The sequence below is a fragment of the Tasmannia lanceolata genome, unplaced genomic scaffold, assembly GCF_043159265.1.
Source record: "Tasmannia lanceolata isolate RefF3 unplaced genomic scaffold, GAP_Taslan_0.1 ptg000029l, whole genome shotgun sequence".
Taxonomy (NCBI): Eukaryota; Viridiplantae; Streptophyta; class Magnoliopsida; order Canellales; family Winteraceae; genus Tasmannia; species Tasmannia lanceolata.
Window position 1 is genome coordinate 2369096 of NW_027518706.1, and position 18388 is coordinate 2387483.

The 18388-nt window shown below is 37.3% G+C and overlaps 2 protein-coding genes across 3 annotated transcripts; both read left to right on the plus strand.

Moving 5' to 3' along the window:
* Nucleotides 1-446: 446 nt before the first annotated feature.
* Nucleotides 447-10558, plus strand: LOC143859167 (PPR repeat protein). Of its 2 annotated transcripts, XM_077369857.1 has the most exons (5): nt 447-4157; nt 7356-7471; nt 8565-8765; nt 9676-9761; nt 10324-10558. In XM_077369857.1, exon 1 carries the CDS (start codon nt 673-675, stop codon nt 3910-3912), a length of 3240 nt encoding a protein of 1079 aa, XP_077225972.1. In that variant the 5' UTR covers nt 447-672; the 3' UTR covers nt 3913-4157; nt 7356-7471; nt 8565-8765; nt 9676-9761; nt 10324-10558. The 2 variants fall into 2 exon arrangements, with proteins under 2 accessions (XP_077225972.1, XP_077225971.1); XM_077369856.1 differs by lacking the exon at nt 10324-10558 and having other exon boundaries at nt 9676-10137.
* Nucleotides 10559-12850: 2292 nt separating this feature from the next.
* LOC143859202 (uncharacterized) lies at nt 12851-17712 on the plus strand. Its single transcript, XM_077369895.1, has 3 exons — nt 12851-12995; nt 13081-13142; nt 17324-17712. Exons 1-3 carry the CDS (start codon nt 12938-12940, stop codon nt 17453-17455), a joined length of 252 nt encoding a protein of 83 aa, XP_077226010.1. The 5' UTR covers nt 12851-12937; the 3' UTR covers nt 17456-17712.
* Nucleotides 17713-18388: the final 676 nt, after the last annotated feature.

Here is an 18388-nt window from a genome sequence, read left to right on the forward strand (position 1 = left end):
GTTTTTAGTTTGAAAACAGTGTAAAAGAGGGTTCATGATCAACGAAGCGTTTCTTGGATTTTAAGCAAGAAATCAAGTTTTAAAAATCTCTCCAGCTTCTAAGATTTCTAAAACCTAGAAATATAGGAGGATCAGCTACTCTCTGGTTGATGGAAAGAAGGGAGAGAAGTAAAAAATGAGTAAAAACGACGGCTAGTTTGCCTCTTCTCTTGTCTCTATCCCTCTTTTACACTGTTTTCAAACTAAAAACCTGGCTCCCTCCCCCACAAAGAGACACACAGTGCCCCAAAAATATTCCATCAAATATTTTTTCGTGGTCGCCAAACATTAAAGAAATTTTCTTGAAGGTAAGTGAATATTGGCCCCCTTTTCTTCCCGTCCACACCCTCTAGTCTATTTATGAGTTATAAACTTAATGCTGCCTACCCTTTTTACATTACAAGGGGGTGGCCCAGGAAGAAAAGTATAAAAGCAGGCAAGTATATCATTTCTCTTCCTTAAATTTCCCCCAATCTGCCAAAGAGTTGCCTGACCACTTGACCAGGAAGTATTATATTCGAACAATCCAATGAACTACAAATTCAAGGAATCTCTGAAACTGATGGAAACCTTGAATAATCATCATGTGCTCAGAAACTCCTCGTAAAGAAATTCATCATCATCCTTTTGCTGATGATGCTGTGTTCTTCCAGTTCCAGTAAGACAGTTAGATTTTCCTTTAGATTTTCCTTTACCCATCTACATATGATGAACCCTCTAAAACATATGAAAAAACCCACCTACTTCACACTCCAATCTCCCCCACCTTCTCTCTCTTTCTTTTTCTCCTCAAATTTCTCATCAAAACAACAACAGCCTTCATACCCAAAACCCCAACAAAATCCTAATACCCAATTCCCTTCACTCCCATCCCCCAATTTCCATCTCTATTCATCCTTCTTTTGCACCTTAATACAACTCTATTTGAACTGCAAAAGATTTTCAGACGCATCAGAAGCGTTTCTCTCAATGCGTAAGCATGGACTAAAACCAAACCTACACTCATGGAATCAGATTTTATACAAATTCAATAGCTCTGGATTGATTTCTCAGGTATGGGATGTGTATGCTGAAATGCTGAAATGCAATGTGTTTCCTAATGTTTTTACTTACAATGTGTTAATTCATGCTTTATGCAAAGTGGGTAGGTTGAGAATGGCTTTAGATTTGCTTAGAACTGTAGAAACTGATACTGTGAGTTATAATACTGTCATTTGGGGGTTTTGTGAGGAAGGTATGGTCGAATCGGCTGTTGGGTTTCTGTCAGAAATGGTTAAAAATGGCATTTGTTTTGATACAATTAGTTGTAATATCTTGATTAAGGGGTTCTGCCAAAAAGGGTTGTTACGGGACGCTGAATGGGGGATGGAACTGTTGAATTGTGGGGGTTTTAGTTGCGATCTTATCGGTTTTAATACATTGATTGATGGGTATTGTAAACGTGGGAAGATGAGTGATGCTCTTGCGTTGATGGAGGTTATGAAGGACAGTCTTTCACCTGACATTGTTAGTTACAATACTCTAATCAATGGGTTTTGTAGAATTGGGGATTTTGGTAAGGCGAAGGATCTTATGGATGAGATTTTGGGCCTTAAAAGGAACATGTGCAGTTTAACAATCGGTAATTTTCAAAATCAGAATGGTAGATTGACGGAGGAAATTTTGAATTTGAAACCGAACCTTATAACACACACGACTTTCATCAGTGGATATTGCAAATTCAAAGGGCTTGAGGAGGCATTTATTTTGTATGAGGGGATGGTTAAAAGTGGCTACTTGCCGGATGTAGTTACTTACAGTTCGCTTATTGCCGGCCTTTGCAAGAGTAGTAAGCTTGTGGAGGGACACACACTTTTTATGGAGATGGATAAGATGGGTGTCCCTCCTAACCATGTCTCGTACTCTACTCTGATTGATTCTTTTTTAAAAACCGGGAACGCTATGCCATCTTCTCTTCTTCAGAGCAAAATGGTTGTTCGGGGGATTATCTTTGATTTGGTGTTGTACACCATTTTGATGGACGGGCTTTTAAAGATGGGTAAGTTGGAAGAAGGAGAGGACATGTTTCAGATGATTTTGAAACTTCATCTTGTTCCAAATCAGGTTACTTATTCTGCATTGATTGATGGGCGTTGCAAGGCAGGAAACATGACGGGTGCAGAATTCGTATTACAAGAGATGGAGAGGAAAGGCGTGGATGCCAATGTTGTTACTTTCTCCTCTATTGTGAACGGTTATGCCAAAAAGGGAATGCTTGTTGAAGCTGTTGATGTTGTAAGAAAAATGAAGGGGAAAAACATTTTTCCAAATGTTTTTACTTATGGTCCACTGATAGACGGGTACTTTAAGATGGGGGAACAAGAAGAAGCTTTTGAACTGTATAAGGAAATGATGAGAAAGGGTCTTGAAGTAAACAACTTTGTACTTGATGTTCTTGTAAATGGTTTGAGAAAAAGTGGAAGGATGGATGAGGCGGAGCGGTTATTTAAAGATATGGTGCAAACAAACAACTTAGTACCTGACTGTGTTAACTACACTTCCCTGATGGATGGCCTCTTCAAAGAGGGAAATGTTTCTGCGGCTTTCGAAGCTGGTCAAGAAATGATGGAAAAGAACCTAGTGCCTGATGTTGTTGCATACAATGTCTTCATTAACTGTCTCTGCAAACTTGGCAAGCCTAAAGAAGCGCAATCCTTTTTCATTGAAATGGAAGGTATGGGTTTAGCTCCTGATCGTGCAACGTACAACACCATAATCAATGCACATTACAAAGAGGGAAAGTTGGAGAAAGTTCTTGAACTGATGAATGAGATGAAGAGCAATGGGTTGATGCCCAATCTCGTCTCTTATAACATCCTTCTCAAAGGGCTCTGTGAGGCGGGGAGGATGAAGGAATCTTTGGATTTGCTGAATGAAATGGCTGTTGAAGGATTTTGCCCGAACACTACTACTCATGGAATGGTGCTCCGTGCATGTTCCAAGAGTAACCGGATGGATATGGTTCTTCAAATGCATGGTCGATTGATTGAGATGGGACTTAAACCTAACGTAACAGTTTGTAATACTCTCATTAGAATCTTATGCAGCCTGGGAATAACACGAAAGGCTACTCGTGTGTTGAATGATATGCTTGGAAGAGGAATTTCAGCTGATACGATTACTTACAATGCTTTTATACGTGGATATTGCAAGGGTGGCAATCTAAAAAGGGCATTTGCTTCATATTCTCAAATGCTGGTTGAGGGTATTTCTCCAAACATTGTGACTTACAACACCCTGTTGAGTGGGCTTTCAGAGGCCGGTTTAATGCAAGAGGCTGATGAATTAATAGATGCTATGCAGAGAAGAGGCTTGGCCCCTGATGCTGTTACTTACAATGTTTTGATTGCGGGCCATGGGAAGAAAAGTAACAAGAAGGAATCTCTTAGACTATACTGTGAAATGGTAAGGAAAGGCTTTGTTCCTATAGTCGGTACATACAATTCACTTATTAGTGATTTTTCCAAGGTGGGGATGATGAATCAAGCTAGAGAATTTCTTAATGAAATGCAAAAACGAGGGGTTTCGCCTAATTCTTCGACATATGATATATTGATCAGTGGGTGGTGTAAACTTTCAAATGGAGGTGAGGTGAAAAGATTGTTGAAAGAGATGAATGAAAAAGGGTTTTTTCCATGTGGAACAACTCTTGGTTGCATCAGTCATGCCTTTGCAAGACCAGGGACGAAGGGGCGTGCAAGGAGGTTACTTGAAAGACTGTACAATATAAAACACAGGGAAAGAGAAAGTACCCTTTCATATGGAGATGAGAATTTTAATGAGATAAACAAAAGATATGGATATGCACGGCACAAAAGATATGGATATACATGAAACTTCCTACAATTTATATCAAACTTCCATTGGAAAGGGCAAAGGAAAATAGGCCAAGCCTGTTACATCAAAGCAACTCACGGAATTAGCCCTTTCTTCACTACCGCAAAACTACCGATCGCCCTCACTCCGCTCGCCTCACTATCCGAATTAGCTCTTCCGGGAGCTGGCTCGGCAGTACCATACGTGACATTTCGATCGGGCACTAGTCATTCTTTCGTGTACTTGTTTTCGGTGCAAATTCGGTACAAATTCTTGTTCTTTTCTCTGTATAATTTGGTTGTATTGTGTAAGATTTGGTTTTTATTCCAAAACCATTGTCAAATGTAAAATTATGCTTTCGGTAAATTAAATTGGTCTTAGGACCAACTGTCCCAGGTCGAGAAGCTGCATTCTACCAAACATTCTGATTTTCAAATATGTGGACCTGTTCGTATATCCACGCATTAATCAAGCAATCATTTGCAGACATTTGCCGCCATAAGTATCATTCTATTTTGTATAATTGTTTGCATAAATCATTAGGGGAAATGATTTCATCACTACCCTGGTTTGATAAAGATGCGCGACACATCTTGCCATTTAGTATTTAAGGGCCCGTAAGAGCTTTTTGAGAAATACAATATTCTTCTCACAGCCCTTTAATTACTAAACAATAAGATGCTTCGCGCATCTTATCAAAACATGGTAGAGCTGAAATCATTTCCCATCATTAAATATGCCCATGTTTTTGTATTTTTTTTCTTTCTTATCAGTTGTATGCGTCACAATTACCATACGAGAATGATAATCACCACATGTGAATGATTATGCCCATGTTTGATTGTGTGTTTATTTTACCTTGAAATTACAAAACGGTGATGAAGCTTTTGTCTTTTTACCAAGAATTCATTTTCTTTATCTTCTATATTAACTGCAATCACCATATATATATATATATATATATATATATATATATATATATATATATATATGGAAAAGGTGAGCGTACTCGGTCGAGTAGATAAGCTTATCTACTCGGTCGGGTTAAAAACAGTGGGGGCCCACATTTTTTGGGTGATCCAAACCATTCATTTGAAAGGCCCTTACCTAGATAGGGTGTCCACAAGAAATCAGCCCCATAGGATCATCCTAACCCATCCAAATGTGGAGGGAAAAATGGGCAAAAATGGACAAACACAGTTTGTCCACAAATCTGCCCATTTTCCCCTCCACTGTTGGATGGGTTAGGATGATCCTATGGGGCTGATTTCTTGTGGACACCCTATCTAGGTAAGGACCTTTCAAATGAATGGTTTGGATCACCCAAAAAATGTGGGCCCCCACTGTTTTTGACCCGACCGAGGAGATAAGCTTATCTACTCGACCGAGTACGCTCACCTATATGGGAAAGGTGTCTCATAAACTAACAAAAATCTTCTTTTAGGCCCAGGTGATTATACTATTCAATGAGGTGTCATCACAGATCTAAAAACAATCAAAATGATTGGTAAAGGGACTACTGATCCATTTAGACCTTCATATGAGTCATATGACCTTTTTTTATATGCCTAAAAGTGCTTGTTGATCCATCTTTTTTGTCACTTCTTGTTTTATTATGCATGGAAGCTTTATTTGCAGTTCCATGGCATGTATTGCCTTCATTAGTAGTGAGCTTGATGATAAGGTTTAAAGCTCAACTGTCACGAAATTACTAATATTTTATTTGTTCTCCAAGAACCTTCAACTTGGATCTTGAACTTTAGATGCTAATAGGAAATGGGGAAAAAAATTAAAAATATGGCTTTTCGCAAATTTTACTTTGTTTTTCTGTTGCATTTGCTATTCCCTTTTCCAATACATCTCTAATGAGATATTGTCCTATCTGAGACATTGACTTTCTTTCTTTTGAAAAAAGGGAAAAGATTATTATGTTGATCACCAACGATTCAGAGATCACTTTCAGTAATAGACATAGCCTCGGGAACTATTTTCGCCTTGGTTTGCTTTATTGATAAATCCCAAATAGTGCAGACAAGGATTGAAATTTCGGTTTCGGCCACAACTGAAACTAAAATGTTTTGATTTTGGCCGAAATTATTTAAAAAAAAAAAAAAATTTCGCAAATTTTGGAAATTTTTACCAAAATCTTGGGAATTTTGTAAAAAAAATCAAAATTTACATTTGGCTGAAATTTCCTACCGAAATCCAGACTGACACTGAATCTATGTACTTTCGGTGCCGGTTTGGACTGAAATCCGAAATTTATTTCGGCCGGAATTAAAACCATGTGTGCAGATCACAACAATAAAGTTTGGGTGTGTGCACGTAAATGAGCTTCGGGCGGGAATCCAACTCTTGGAAAGGCGAAGAAGATTTTTTCTAGGTATTGTTCTATCCTTCAAGGAATGTGAGAAGAATTAGAACCTTAGCAGTTTTTTCTGAACTGGGATAATACAAACTGTTAACTTACCAACTTCTCCAAAAGCTTAACCTGCTGGAGAAAAGGCTTTATTTATCTTTTATACTTTAACACTCCCCTGCACGTGGCCCACTTAGCAAACATGTGGCACATGTGGTCCCACTTTGGCCGACCATCCCATGTGGATTTTTGCTATCCGGGAGGTTTGAACTTGAGACATTTGGCTCTGATACCATCTTAACTTACCAACTTCTCCAAAAGCTTAAGCTGCTGGAGAAAGGCGTTATTTATCTTTAATACTTTAACACAAACAATGGAGATAAACATCTGAATCAAGTCGAACAAAATAGGATTTCAACTTCCTAGCCAGTCTCAACACAGAAATGAGATGTCAAATTTGCAGATTTGTGGAAGAGATGAGCTTCCCGTCCCTGATATAGTCTTCTCTTTAGTTCAAAGTGAAGCCATTGGGAGGATTGTGATGCAACATCGACCTGTTCTGTTGTCAGAGTAAGAGTAAGCAGCTCTTCCTTCCCCCGCTTCGTTTCTGATTGGAAACAAGGGAGGAAATTGTGAAACAACCAGTAACTCCAAAAGCTTAAGCTGTTGGAGAAGGTGTTATCAAATCTTTTATACTTTTAACAGAAATGAAAAAAAGAAGATCCCCTGATGACAAGGACAAACTGAGATGTGACTATTGTGGGAATAGTCGCCATACTAGGGAGACTTGTTGGGGTCTTATTGGTCGACCATCAAAGTTTAACTAAAATCGAGCTACGGAGGCCAATGTGGCAGCTGCCTCTAGTACTCCTTCATCTGATAACTCTGCTTAGACTTCTCGATTGTCTGCTTCAACATCTAATCATGGTGCTGCCATTTTCTCGGATGAGATGGAAAGGCTGATATGAAAATTAGCAATCATTTATCTCTCTCATCCATATTACATGCTCTTCAGTTATCTGCAAACTTACTATTTATTAATTGCGTAACTAAAAATCTAAATTGTTGTGTGATATTCTTTCCTGATCAATGCATGTTCCAGAATTTGCAACAAAGAGGCTGATTGGCAGTGGACATGAAGCCGGAGGACTTTACATTCCGGATCTCCACCATGGTGTTCTTTAGATCTTTAGTCAATAATACCATTTCATCAAGATGGTATGTGCTACCATTTTGAACAAGCTTAAGTAATCAATAGATGAATATGTAGAATATAACAATAAATTTACAGAATTTTTTGTGCCAATTTTATGATGAATATTCTGTTTTTTATTGATGTGGTTCCATCTACTGGATAAATCTTTAAAATTTGAATCACTTTATGATATTTTTACTGGGCTATATCAGTTGGATCTTGATTTTTTTTTACAGACAATAATAGAATTATTAAAACCTGGCAGTACAGAAACAGAATACCAAATTGACAACTTCCTAGCATCTTGTGGCAAATTTTGATTAAATTATAATGTTTTTTGGCATCTCTATTTAGTGATGAAACTGTTGTGGAGCATACACACAAAATGTACACAAGAAAGTTGTCTGAAATTAACCTTTCCATTCATAAGGTAAAACTAGTTTTAGAACCAATAGCAATCATAAAACCGTTACATCATCCTTTGCTCTGTTTGGTTGCCGGAATTTTTTTGGTTCTTGGAACTGTTGTGGAATTTCCGCAGGAAACCCACGTTTGGTTGCTGGGCCCAAAATAATCCCAGGAACCAAAAATAAGCTTGCAGAAGAATTTTTTTCTTCCCAACAGTTCAAGCAACCAAACAAGTTTTTTTCCCCACCATAGTCTGGTCAACCAAACATGGGATTTTTATTTTACCGGGATACTTCCAGGGAGTTATTTTTTCCACCAATCTCCCAGGGAGTTTTTTGTTCCACAGAAATCCCAAGAACCAAAAAAAATTCCGGCAACCAAACGGAGCAAGGACTCATTTTCCACTGAACTCAAATCAAATTGTAGGATGTGAACCCTACATCATGGGATTTTAAGTTGCCAAATTAGATATTCATTCCAAATCTGAAAATCTCACAAAAGTCATCTCCAACTAATTACTAGAGTAGATTTCCATAAATTTTATATAAGAAGCTATATTAATGCACATTGTCTTTACTCTTGATTTGGGTTGTTAGCAACTTAGTAAGTTTCTGCTCTGTGTAGGACTTGCATGGTTCTGATAAACCTTGAAGGTGGGATTTGTCCAAATTTGATCATCTATCTATATGTGTTTCTTGCTGAATGTAGGATTTGCATGTTTCTGGAAAAGGGAGAGCCTTAGCCATGGGACTTGCATGTAACTCAAGATGGTTCTATATAACGGTCGGAGTTCCTTTTTATTTGCACTGGTTTCTCTTCTCTCTTGTGGCTCTTCTATTTCCACCTGCAAATTACAGGAACCTTCAGCGCCATGGCAATATAGTCACATGAAAAATCAAGAATAAACTGGTGTGTGTGTCATCAATCTATAAATTCTAATGTTTCATGCACATATGCACGCATATATTGATTCATCCAAACAGTCTATAAATGCACTCATTTATATATCTACAGCAAATATGCAATGGCTTACACATAGGGTGTGCTTGAGTTGCCAGAATCAGGAATCAGAATCGGCATCCTATTCTGATTCTCCTAATAAATGGAATAGAAAAAATTTCCAAGTATTATCTAATTCCCGCTGTTGGAATCAGAATATCACCTCTTGGACAGGAAACAGACTCCCAAAAATTAATTCCGCCCTCTATTCCACCCCGGTATCAATTTCGCCTCCCTTGTTCTGTTCATTTATTTGAACCAAATGCCAGAATTGGGCGGAATTGCAATAGGATGCAGATTCCAGCGCTTGATTTGGCGACCCATAATGCATCTATTATTTGTTTTGTTTCATGACTATGCATCCCCATCAATCAACTTGCATGCTTATGATGCATGTAGCCTAGCAATGTATGCATGACCTCATGATAAAAAGTTAAAAATAAAACTAGATACCCATTTGCCATGGGGAGAGTGATTTGATAATTGCACCATGCCGGCACATGTAAAAGTTGCCATCCACATGCTTAGATGCATGTATCATGTATTTGAAAACTACGGACACCACAGACAATCATGTCAGAATGACAGGCAGTTGTGATGTAAATCTTTGTCCATGTATGCATAGATGAATGGGTGAATGCATCTAAGGGTGTCTGTGTGTGCGCGCGCGCTCATTTGAGCATACATGAATATATGCATCCATCCGTGCATAACTATACATACATATACACGCCAATACATTTATGCATATCTATCTATGTATATATAGATACTTACATTTGTGATGAACTTGAGACCAATTTTGATCTCCCCATTGTAGGTTCCATCTTCAAGTACTATGTTGTATGGAGCTGGCTTCACTTCTACCCATCCTTCCTGTCTGACTTCTGTCAATATTCCTCCCAGGTGAATTCTACATTGCAATTTTAGATTATACTTCAAAAATTCTGTAAGATTTCAGAAAATCTGATGCATCACAAACCATGTTTGGGAACCATGAATTTTTTTCCAAGGAATATTAGTTTGACAAGAGGTAAGAAAGGGGTAGAAAGTGTAGGAGAGGAAGAGAATTAAGAGGGCAGGAGTAAGGCTATAGTGTCAAGTGGTGGAAAAATAGGAAAAAAATTAACTCTTTGTTTTTAGGAGAACAATTTCTTGACTGCCAAACATGGCCTGGAAGTTTCTAATGGTGATTATGTTGTTCCACAAAAAACTGTTGTAATTAACTTATGGAACATGATATTTGCACTCCTTTGTTTTCATCTTTGCATGCCTTAAGTTTCTAATTATGATTATGTTGTTCAACAAAAAACTGCTGTAATTAACTTATGGAACATAATCTTTGTACTCCCTTATTTTCATCGTGTCATGCCTCTTCCAAACACTGTATTTTTATATTTTAACCCAACCAAAGTAGAATCCATAAGATAGACAGTTTAGATTGTTAAAACCCATTTCAATTTTGCAGGAATGGACCAAAAACAAAGGTTGTAGCAAAAATGTTTTGAGTGAGGAAGGAGATGCTGTTATGATGTTTCCACCCTCTTTTCCAGAATTTCCACCCCCATTTATTTCTTTTACTAGAAATTACTATATTTTATTTCTCTTTTGTTTGTCTTTTCCCTCATTTCCACCCTTCAGTAAAAGACACACAAAGGGGGTAATTTATTTCTTTTACTAGGAAGTAGGAATTACTATCATTTCCAGCATTTCCTCCCATTATTCTCCTCACAAAAAATGAGTATTATGCTCGGCATGTTATATAAAGGGAAATGATAACAGCACAACCATATTTTATTGAGTTTAGCTTGTAGTGTATTCACCACTTACCTATCCCATGGTGAATAGCCCCAAAACATCAAATATTTGAGAATTGTGGGGCTTATCAAAGTTGAAAGAGGATAATTAGAAAAAATAAATTATGTTATAATAGATTAAGGAGAGTATTACATGGATTCACCAAACAAATCGTCCTTCCCAATTGGATGCTTAGCCATGATCCTCAGGCTAAGTTGGGCCATGTTTTTCAGGTCGGAAAATGGAAATTTGAATATGATTTTCTCATTCCACCTGCTCTTCCTTCTTTTGCCTGAATAGAAATTTATATTAAAATAACATAATCAAGAGCAAATTAATTATTAATTAACATTGCTGATTTTACAATTACCAAATTGTCCCCTTACTTTCATTGTGATGTAATCAAGGATAATATGACTTCTTAAGCCATGTTGGGCAACCATGAAATTTTTTTCCATGGAATATTAGTTTAATGAAGTGGTGAGAGAAGCTTAGGAAGGTTGAGAGACTTGTGAGGTGGGCAGCAGTGAGGAGAGGGTGATAAGTGGCTAAAAAGGGGGACAATAGATCATATTATTTTTCATTCTCACAAGTCTCTCATTCTCACAACCTCCCCACCCTTGTCTCACAACTTGATTAAACTAATATTCCATGGAAAAAAATTTCATGGTTGCCAAACATGGCCTTAAGTAGGAAACGGTCTAAGACATTGATTTAACCACTTGTAGGAAATTTTTGGAAAAGTTTGGAAAATATCCCGCTAAATAAGCGAAAAACATATAATTTTCCTCCAAACAAGAAAAAACATCCTAAGAAATAAAAAAATAAAAAAATTAATGGCAGAATTTTTTTTCCCCCTTCAATCCAAGAGGATTTTTTGGGGGCAATCCAGAGGGCACTTTTGTCATTTTAAAATTCCGGGGCATTTTGGTCATTTTAATAAACTATTAAGAAGAGAAACGAACCTCGTGTTAGTTTGCTTTTACGAGTCTCCTCGCCACATTGTAGTACGACGTAGTAGCCCGAATTACCTAATAAACAAAAACCACAAATTAAACTTTAGCCAGGAGCCTAAGTGTGGGGCCCACATAAATGTCCCCTAAGTGTGGGGGCCCACATAAATGTCACCTCAGTGACAACCTGTAGAGTAAAATTTTGGGATTACCATGGTTTAAAATTTTGGTTTCGGTACCGGTTTCGGACCCTTGAAATTTCAAATTCCGGTAATAATTGAAAAAGATTATTTACTTCGTTCGAATAATGTCAAAATTTTCCAACTTTTATGAATTAAACAGGCAACTGACAAATAATTTATCAATTTTGTTGAATAATTTGTAAATTAATTTCTTCGATATTATTTGTAAATCTCATAAGAAATTCAAAATTACGGAAAAGACATTTTAGTTTAAACTAAACTCGCATCCTAAGTTTACAAAAGACATGATAGTTAACTATATGAGAGAACATTTCCTACACACTTGTGTAGGTAAGTTACCTTCACACTAGCTTAAAATACAGTGGGGGCCCACATTGTTCTCTCTAACTATATACCCTTCTATGCCTTTTTGTTCTGCTATTATAAATTTTAAGTGTAAATATAGTAAATATATGTCTTCTAAATAGAAAAACACATGCAATTTTTCTAAAATTTCCCAATTTTTTTGTACATATGTAATTCTGATTTTTTCTTTTCCAAATATAAATTTTGTAACTATGGCCATAGCCCAAAAATCAGCCTTTTTAGAGAGAGAGAGAGAGAGTACCAAATAAAGTGGAATGCCCAAGGCCCTTGGCACTCACAAGAAGCACTTCCAAAACCCAGCCCTTCATCTCAAATGAGAGAGAGAGAGAGAGAGAGAGAGAGAGAGAGAGAGAGAGATTTATACTAGTATTTAGGAGTTTAGAAACGTTCATTTTATTGGAATTTATTGGAAAGAGGATGAGAAGTTGCATGGGAGATTTTTCCCATCACATGGAACACATTTCATGCAGAACAGTTGAAAGAGGAGGAGGATACGTTTCAAAATTCAGATAACAGTTCTAATTAAGGGAACGTAGAAACAGAAGCAGTTCTAAATTCTAATTAAGGGAACAATTAAACGATCATCTCGCATAGACAGTCGCACGGTATATTTTTCCCAAGCGTGGCAGTTTCGTAATAATCCTGTAAAGTTAGTGGCATTTTCGAAAAATCGTAAGGCTCGAGTATTCTTTAGAAAATAAAAAGAGTGTTTAGGGTTTTTAGGGTTTTGAGGAGAAGAAGAAGAAAAATTCTAGTTGGAAAGATGTCGAAGAAGAACAATTTGGCGATAAGAAAAAGACAACATGAATTCGAGCTCCAGAGTAATTCTAAAAAATCCCTTTTATTATTAATCTTGTGATTTTATTTTGATTTCTCTAATTTCTTTTCCCTTTCTGTAAATTATAGGAGAGAAAGCGGAAAAGGAGAAGAAGACAATGAAGTTGCAGGCAAAGAAAACTAAGATGAAAGTGAGTTCTTTTTTCGTGTTTTTTTTTTTTTTTTTGGTTCTTATTTATTTAGTTTTATTCTTTATTTTTTCATCTGGGTTTTGCGAATTTTGCCTTTTCTTCTTTCGTTGGTCTTCATTTTTTTTTTGTTGATTCTCGAATTGGGGTTTTTTGGAGTTTTAATTTTTCTATTTTTTTACTCATGACTTTTCTTTATATTGGTAAGATTTTCTTTTTGTTTGGGTGTTTTTTTTTCTTCTCTTTTATGTTTTTGATTTTGATCATACGAAGAAAGATTAGCTGTTGGGTAGATGAAATTTAGAAAATGGGTGGAAATTGTAATTAATCGTTTTTTTTTAATTTTAAAAGTGACAGATTGTATTAATATTCATACGAAATTTACATAGAGGAGGGGCCAGGAGTTCCCCTAAAACTTCATCGTATGATGGCCTAGGAGATAACTCCTGGCCCTGATAAACAAGAGCTCCCAAAACTATTCTCTTTCCCATTACACCCACCTTTCATTATATGACTTCCATCTTTATGATCTTCCTAAGAACCTTGATTGAAACCACCCAAAAAAAAAAAAAAAACCTTTGCGGTCTTCACCGAAGATCTTGAAGCTAAACAAAACCTCCCTCCACCACAAAAACTCATGAACAAAAAACCCCTAAGGAAACTCTCCCCTAAGAGGGGCACTTCTCCAACTCCCCCAAAAGATACTTAATTTCATAATCCAGCACATATGTGAAGTCAAAGGGATCCTCAGGTTCCAGTTCCTTAATTCTGAGTATCTTTTTACCAGCAACCCTTTCTTCCACCTTTCTAATTCTCACTACCTTATTAGCCTCCCATCGAATCTTCCTCAATCTCCTCTCATCGGCCAGAGTTTTGTTAAAGAAGGGGTGTTTATACAAAGGCGAGTGAGTGTTCTTAACATTAGATAATCCAGTTAAACGGAATAGCTCCTCTGCATTATATTGGGCCTCCTTAAACAATTTCCACTGTCTTTTGAGGAAATCTTTAATAATTTCCTTATGGGTTGGATCATTTCTAGAAGCCCTTTCTTCATCATAAACCATCGTCTTCATCTTGTAAAGAATCTTCTCCAGAACCAACAGGTCCATGGACCGACTCCTTTTTCAACTCAAGGAAGAGGAGGGAAGGGAAGATGTACCGTGCTGTTCCATTTTAAAGTGATAGCAGGGGCAAAGAGTTCACTCTTTTAAATCTCCTAGGTGAAGCCAAGAGACACCTTTTGAGAGAAAAACCGCTGAGTCTGTCTAGTAGCCTTACTCCACTCTGACCACAGAAGCGTGAGAAGCAAGTTTCCACCCTTAGATTGTAAACCATTTATGGGACGAGACTTGTTTCGATTATTTCTGACAGATCTCAAAAAGATACCGCTATTTTCTATGACGCTTTTAATGAGAAATATATCTAGTCATGATTAACATCCCATTCGAAGATGCCACCGACTTCACGTTGCCATTTACCATCAAAAAACATTTCGAACAGATCTTGCTTAATTCGTGGACACCTTATCTTCCTTATCCCCACCTCCTATAATAAGGAGGCCCGCCAAGAGTCCATCGGTCCTTTCATTTTAGCACTTTCAATTTAAGACTAGTTTTAATGCTGTGAAATTCAATTTCACCTATTACTCCCCCAAATACCTGGAACCGCCATCATCAAGCTTAATTGGGGGTAGAAACTAGAGAGGCATCGAAGGTTTCTAATCACCCAAGGGTGACACATGCCCTGTGGATAGATTGGGAAAAAATCGGTGTTTTTGAAGCCCACTCAGCCAATTTTGCCTTCAAATGACTTTTTGGATGTGGCTTTATGATAAAGTCCGGTTTACTCTTGATTGTATTTTCAAAGGAGGTCCTTCCAAATTGATCCTCTGATAGAGCTTGACCAACTCTCTGCTTCCATATAGAGCCAGAATTGGGATTTCGAACCTTGACGACCATTCCAGAGGAGTGAAACCCAAAGGTCTTATTCTTGAGGATGCCCAGAATCTTTTTTGAATTCGGTCTCAGATCAAGAGAATACTTAGATCCAGCTGATTTCTTTCGCTTTGATCCTTGATCTAGAGACGATCCCACATGCCTGAAAGCCCCTTTTGATGTTGACAGGCCATTTAATATTGATTTTGAAGGTACACTATGCCGATCAGTGGAAAGACCATGTTTTCCAAGCCGATTAACCACATGACCCGAAGAATTTCCATCGGTCACGACCTGGAGATTCTTGGGAACAACGCCCTTCTTTTTCTGTGGCGATTTGAATTTTGAATTTAAATGGTGGGGGCCCCAAGAGATCAACGGTGTTACCTCGGAGATTCCTACAGTCCGTCAACGAACCGTAGCTTTCCCCGGGATTCACCGGCGGTCTTAAACAGTTACGATCCACTGGCGAATCAGCCACCTGAACCAGTGGCAGCGGCTTCAATAGACTCATCGGAACAAGGCTTGTCATGCTGTGGGAGTTAGCACTAGGTGGAGCCGATTGGGACTCGTTGCTTTCTTTAGAGAGAAATTTGTGAACTTTAACTCCAATGGTGAAACGATTGCCCGGAATCCGGATTTGAACAAAAGACTGGGATAACTTCCATTTAGGAGTGAGGATTTTCGCCGACACAAAGCTCATACAGTGACCATGACCGCCTTCTATCTTCACTTCTAAGACAGGACCAAAGATATTTCCCAGAGCTTCAACTGTGGAAGTAGCCCAAGTGTGCAGCGGAATTCCATAAAAATTAACCCAGATCCTTATGCCAGGGAGAAAGAGAGAGCAGCTGGTTTTCACAGGCCTCAAACTCCTTTGTCAGAATCCTGGTGGCCAATTCCACTGATTTGAACATGAAAAGAACTTCGTATTTTGCTAGGGCGCATGGTTTTGTCAGGGAGGGGATGCCCCAAGATCTTTTAGCCCATTGCCAAAGGTCATCTACGGTCCCGTTGTTATCCATTCTCTTATCGATCAGACACGCTTTTAAGATATCCATTTGCACTTCTATTTCCTTTCCTGATTTAGATAAGGTTGGGATCCCTTCCTCAACAGATGTCGAAATCACCCTGGAATCAAGCCATCAAAAACCCTCATCACCGGTGTTAGCCGATGGATTTGGTGGCTGAACAGGGGCGGGAGACGAGACTGTTGGGGGAGCAAAAGTCTGTTTGACTTGGTAGCACCACCGGCATCGATTCCGCCATCTAAAATTAAGATAATCACAGGTTGAGCATAGCCAATCCCCATTCCACCTACTGATTTTGCATTTTTGTCCGATTTTGCCCATTTGCCAGTCCGCACTTGCGTTTCCATTCCCACTCCACTGCCTCCGCCTGTTTATGATAGTTCTAATTAATCGTTTAAATTATGCTATTTAAAAATAATTTCTTTTAGGGCTTGTTTGGATGTGCCACTCTAGTGGGTTTTTGTTGCAAATTGTGTAGTTGAAGTAAAATTCTTTGCTTCCTTTCAGTGAAAATCTTAGCTTACATGTTGACCTACAAATTGCACATAAAATCCAATTAGATTTCAGACCACAAGTGAACCTAGGTTTAAATGGAGAAGAAAGGTGAGGTAGACACTTGCAAGGCGTTTGGATACGTGGTTTTAATAATCTTTGATTGTTAAACTGGGGATTGATTTTATAATCTTGGATGGTAAAATACTGGATTGTACATGCTAAACCCTGGATTTTATAAGCTAAAACATGAATTTTATAAGCTAAAACATGAATTTTATAAGCCAAGACCTGGATTTTAGAAAATGCTTTAGCTCGTAAAATCAAAGATTTTACAATCCTGGATTATATAATCCATGTATCCAAATAAAGCTTTAGATTTTTTTCCCGTTTTCATTTCATTCATTTTCTCCTTGATCTTATAATCATGGATTTATCAAGAAATGTTTTAGCTTACAAAATCCAGGTTTTAGCTCTTAAAATCAAAGAATTTTCAATCCCGGATTATAAAATCCATGTATCCAAACAAAGCTTTAGATTTTTTCTCCTTTCATTCCAGTCATTTTCTTCTGCTTTAACTTTCAAAATATTCTATGAAGTTTTTTTTATTTGGTTTAAATTTATGGGAGTTACAAAGGCAAAAAGTGAATTTTTATTTTTCCAATATGTATGGTTCTTTTGCTTGGGATTCTTTATAAAATTTTGGCTTCTTTTGCTGGTGTTTTAGATCGATGGTTGTGACAAGAAGGGAAGGAAGAAGGGTACTGGCGGTTTCCAAGTTGGGAAGAGAAAATTGAAGACCAAATTGACTGCATTGGCGAAGGCCAAAGCTGCCCAAGCAATGGAAGTTGATAAATAACTGTAAAAGTTAGAATGTGAGTAGATGCTATTTTATCTTAGTTCCAAAAGTAATAGAAGCAATGCCGACTCTCAGATCTTTTTGTCAGTTCCTTTAGATCCTTCATGCATAGTTTTGTCTATGTAACTTATTGACTAGATGTCCTCTGGGTTGGTCATTTGATGGAACCAATTTTAATGTTCCTTGGATTAGATTTGATGTTTTGTCTATCTTTGCAGTTTTTGTTTTCTATAAATAGAAGTATTGGCTTCTCTTTATCTGAGTTGTGTATTTTTCTTCAGCAATATGTTAAAGATATATGTTACTTCCTCGGGTAGTATGTTACTTCTAATCATGATGTTAAAGAACAAAAATGATACCCTATCACTCTATTGTCTTCATGATTTCGTTGAAGTTTCTGAAAATTTTCTTCCATTTGTATTGTGAATTAATTGAAATCAATGATATAGACCAGGTATGTTTAGTTTTGATTGCAATATCTTGTCCTAACATTGATTTTAATATAAAAATTATGAAAGAACCTATGCCAAAAATGTGATGACTTGTAGATAAAAAGCAAACATCAAGTGTTACCCTTCTTGACGGTAATTTTGCTATTTCTCAAATATAGTGGGAGAAGAGTTGAATAGTTTGTCAGAAAATGTGTTTTTAAAGTTTTCTTCAAAAAAATGTTGTTTTTTGCTTTAAAATATTTTAAAAGGACTATTAAGCGGCAGTTCTACAAAACATGTTTTTTTTTTTTTTTTGAAAAAAAAATTGCCATTTAAAACAGCTTGTCGATTCCTTTTTACCTTGGTTTCGTTCTTGTCCAAGTCCACATTTTGCCCTATAAAGTCTATCAAAACTCCTTCAAGTCTCCTAGTACTCGTTGCGTCAATCGAGTACTGATCCGCGTCATGCCAAGTTGACTAGGATTTTCTTTGGCCATGTTTT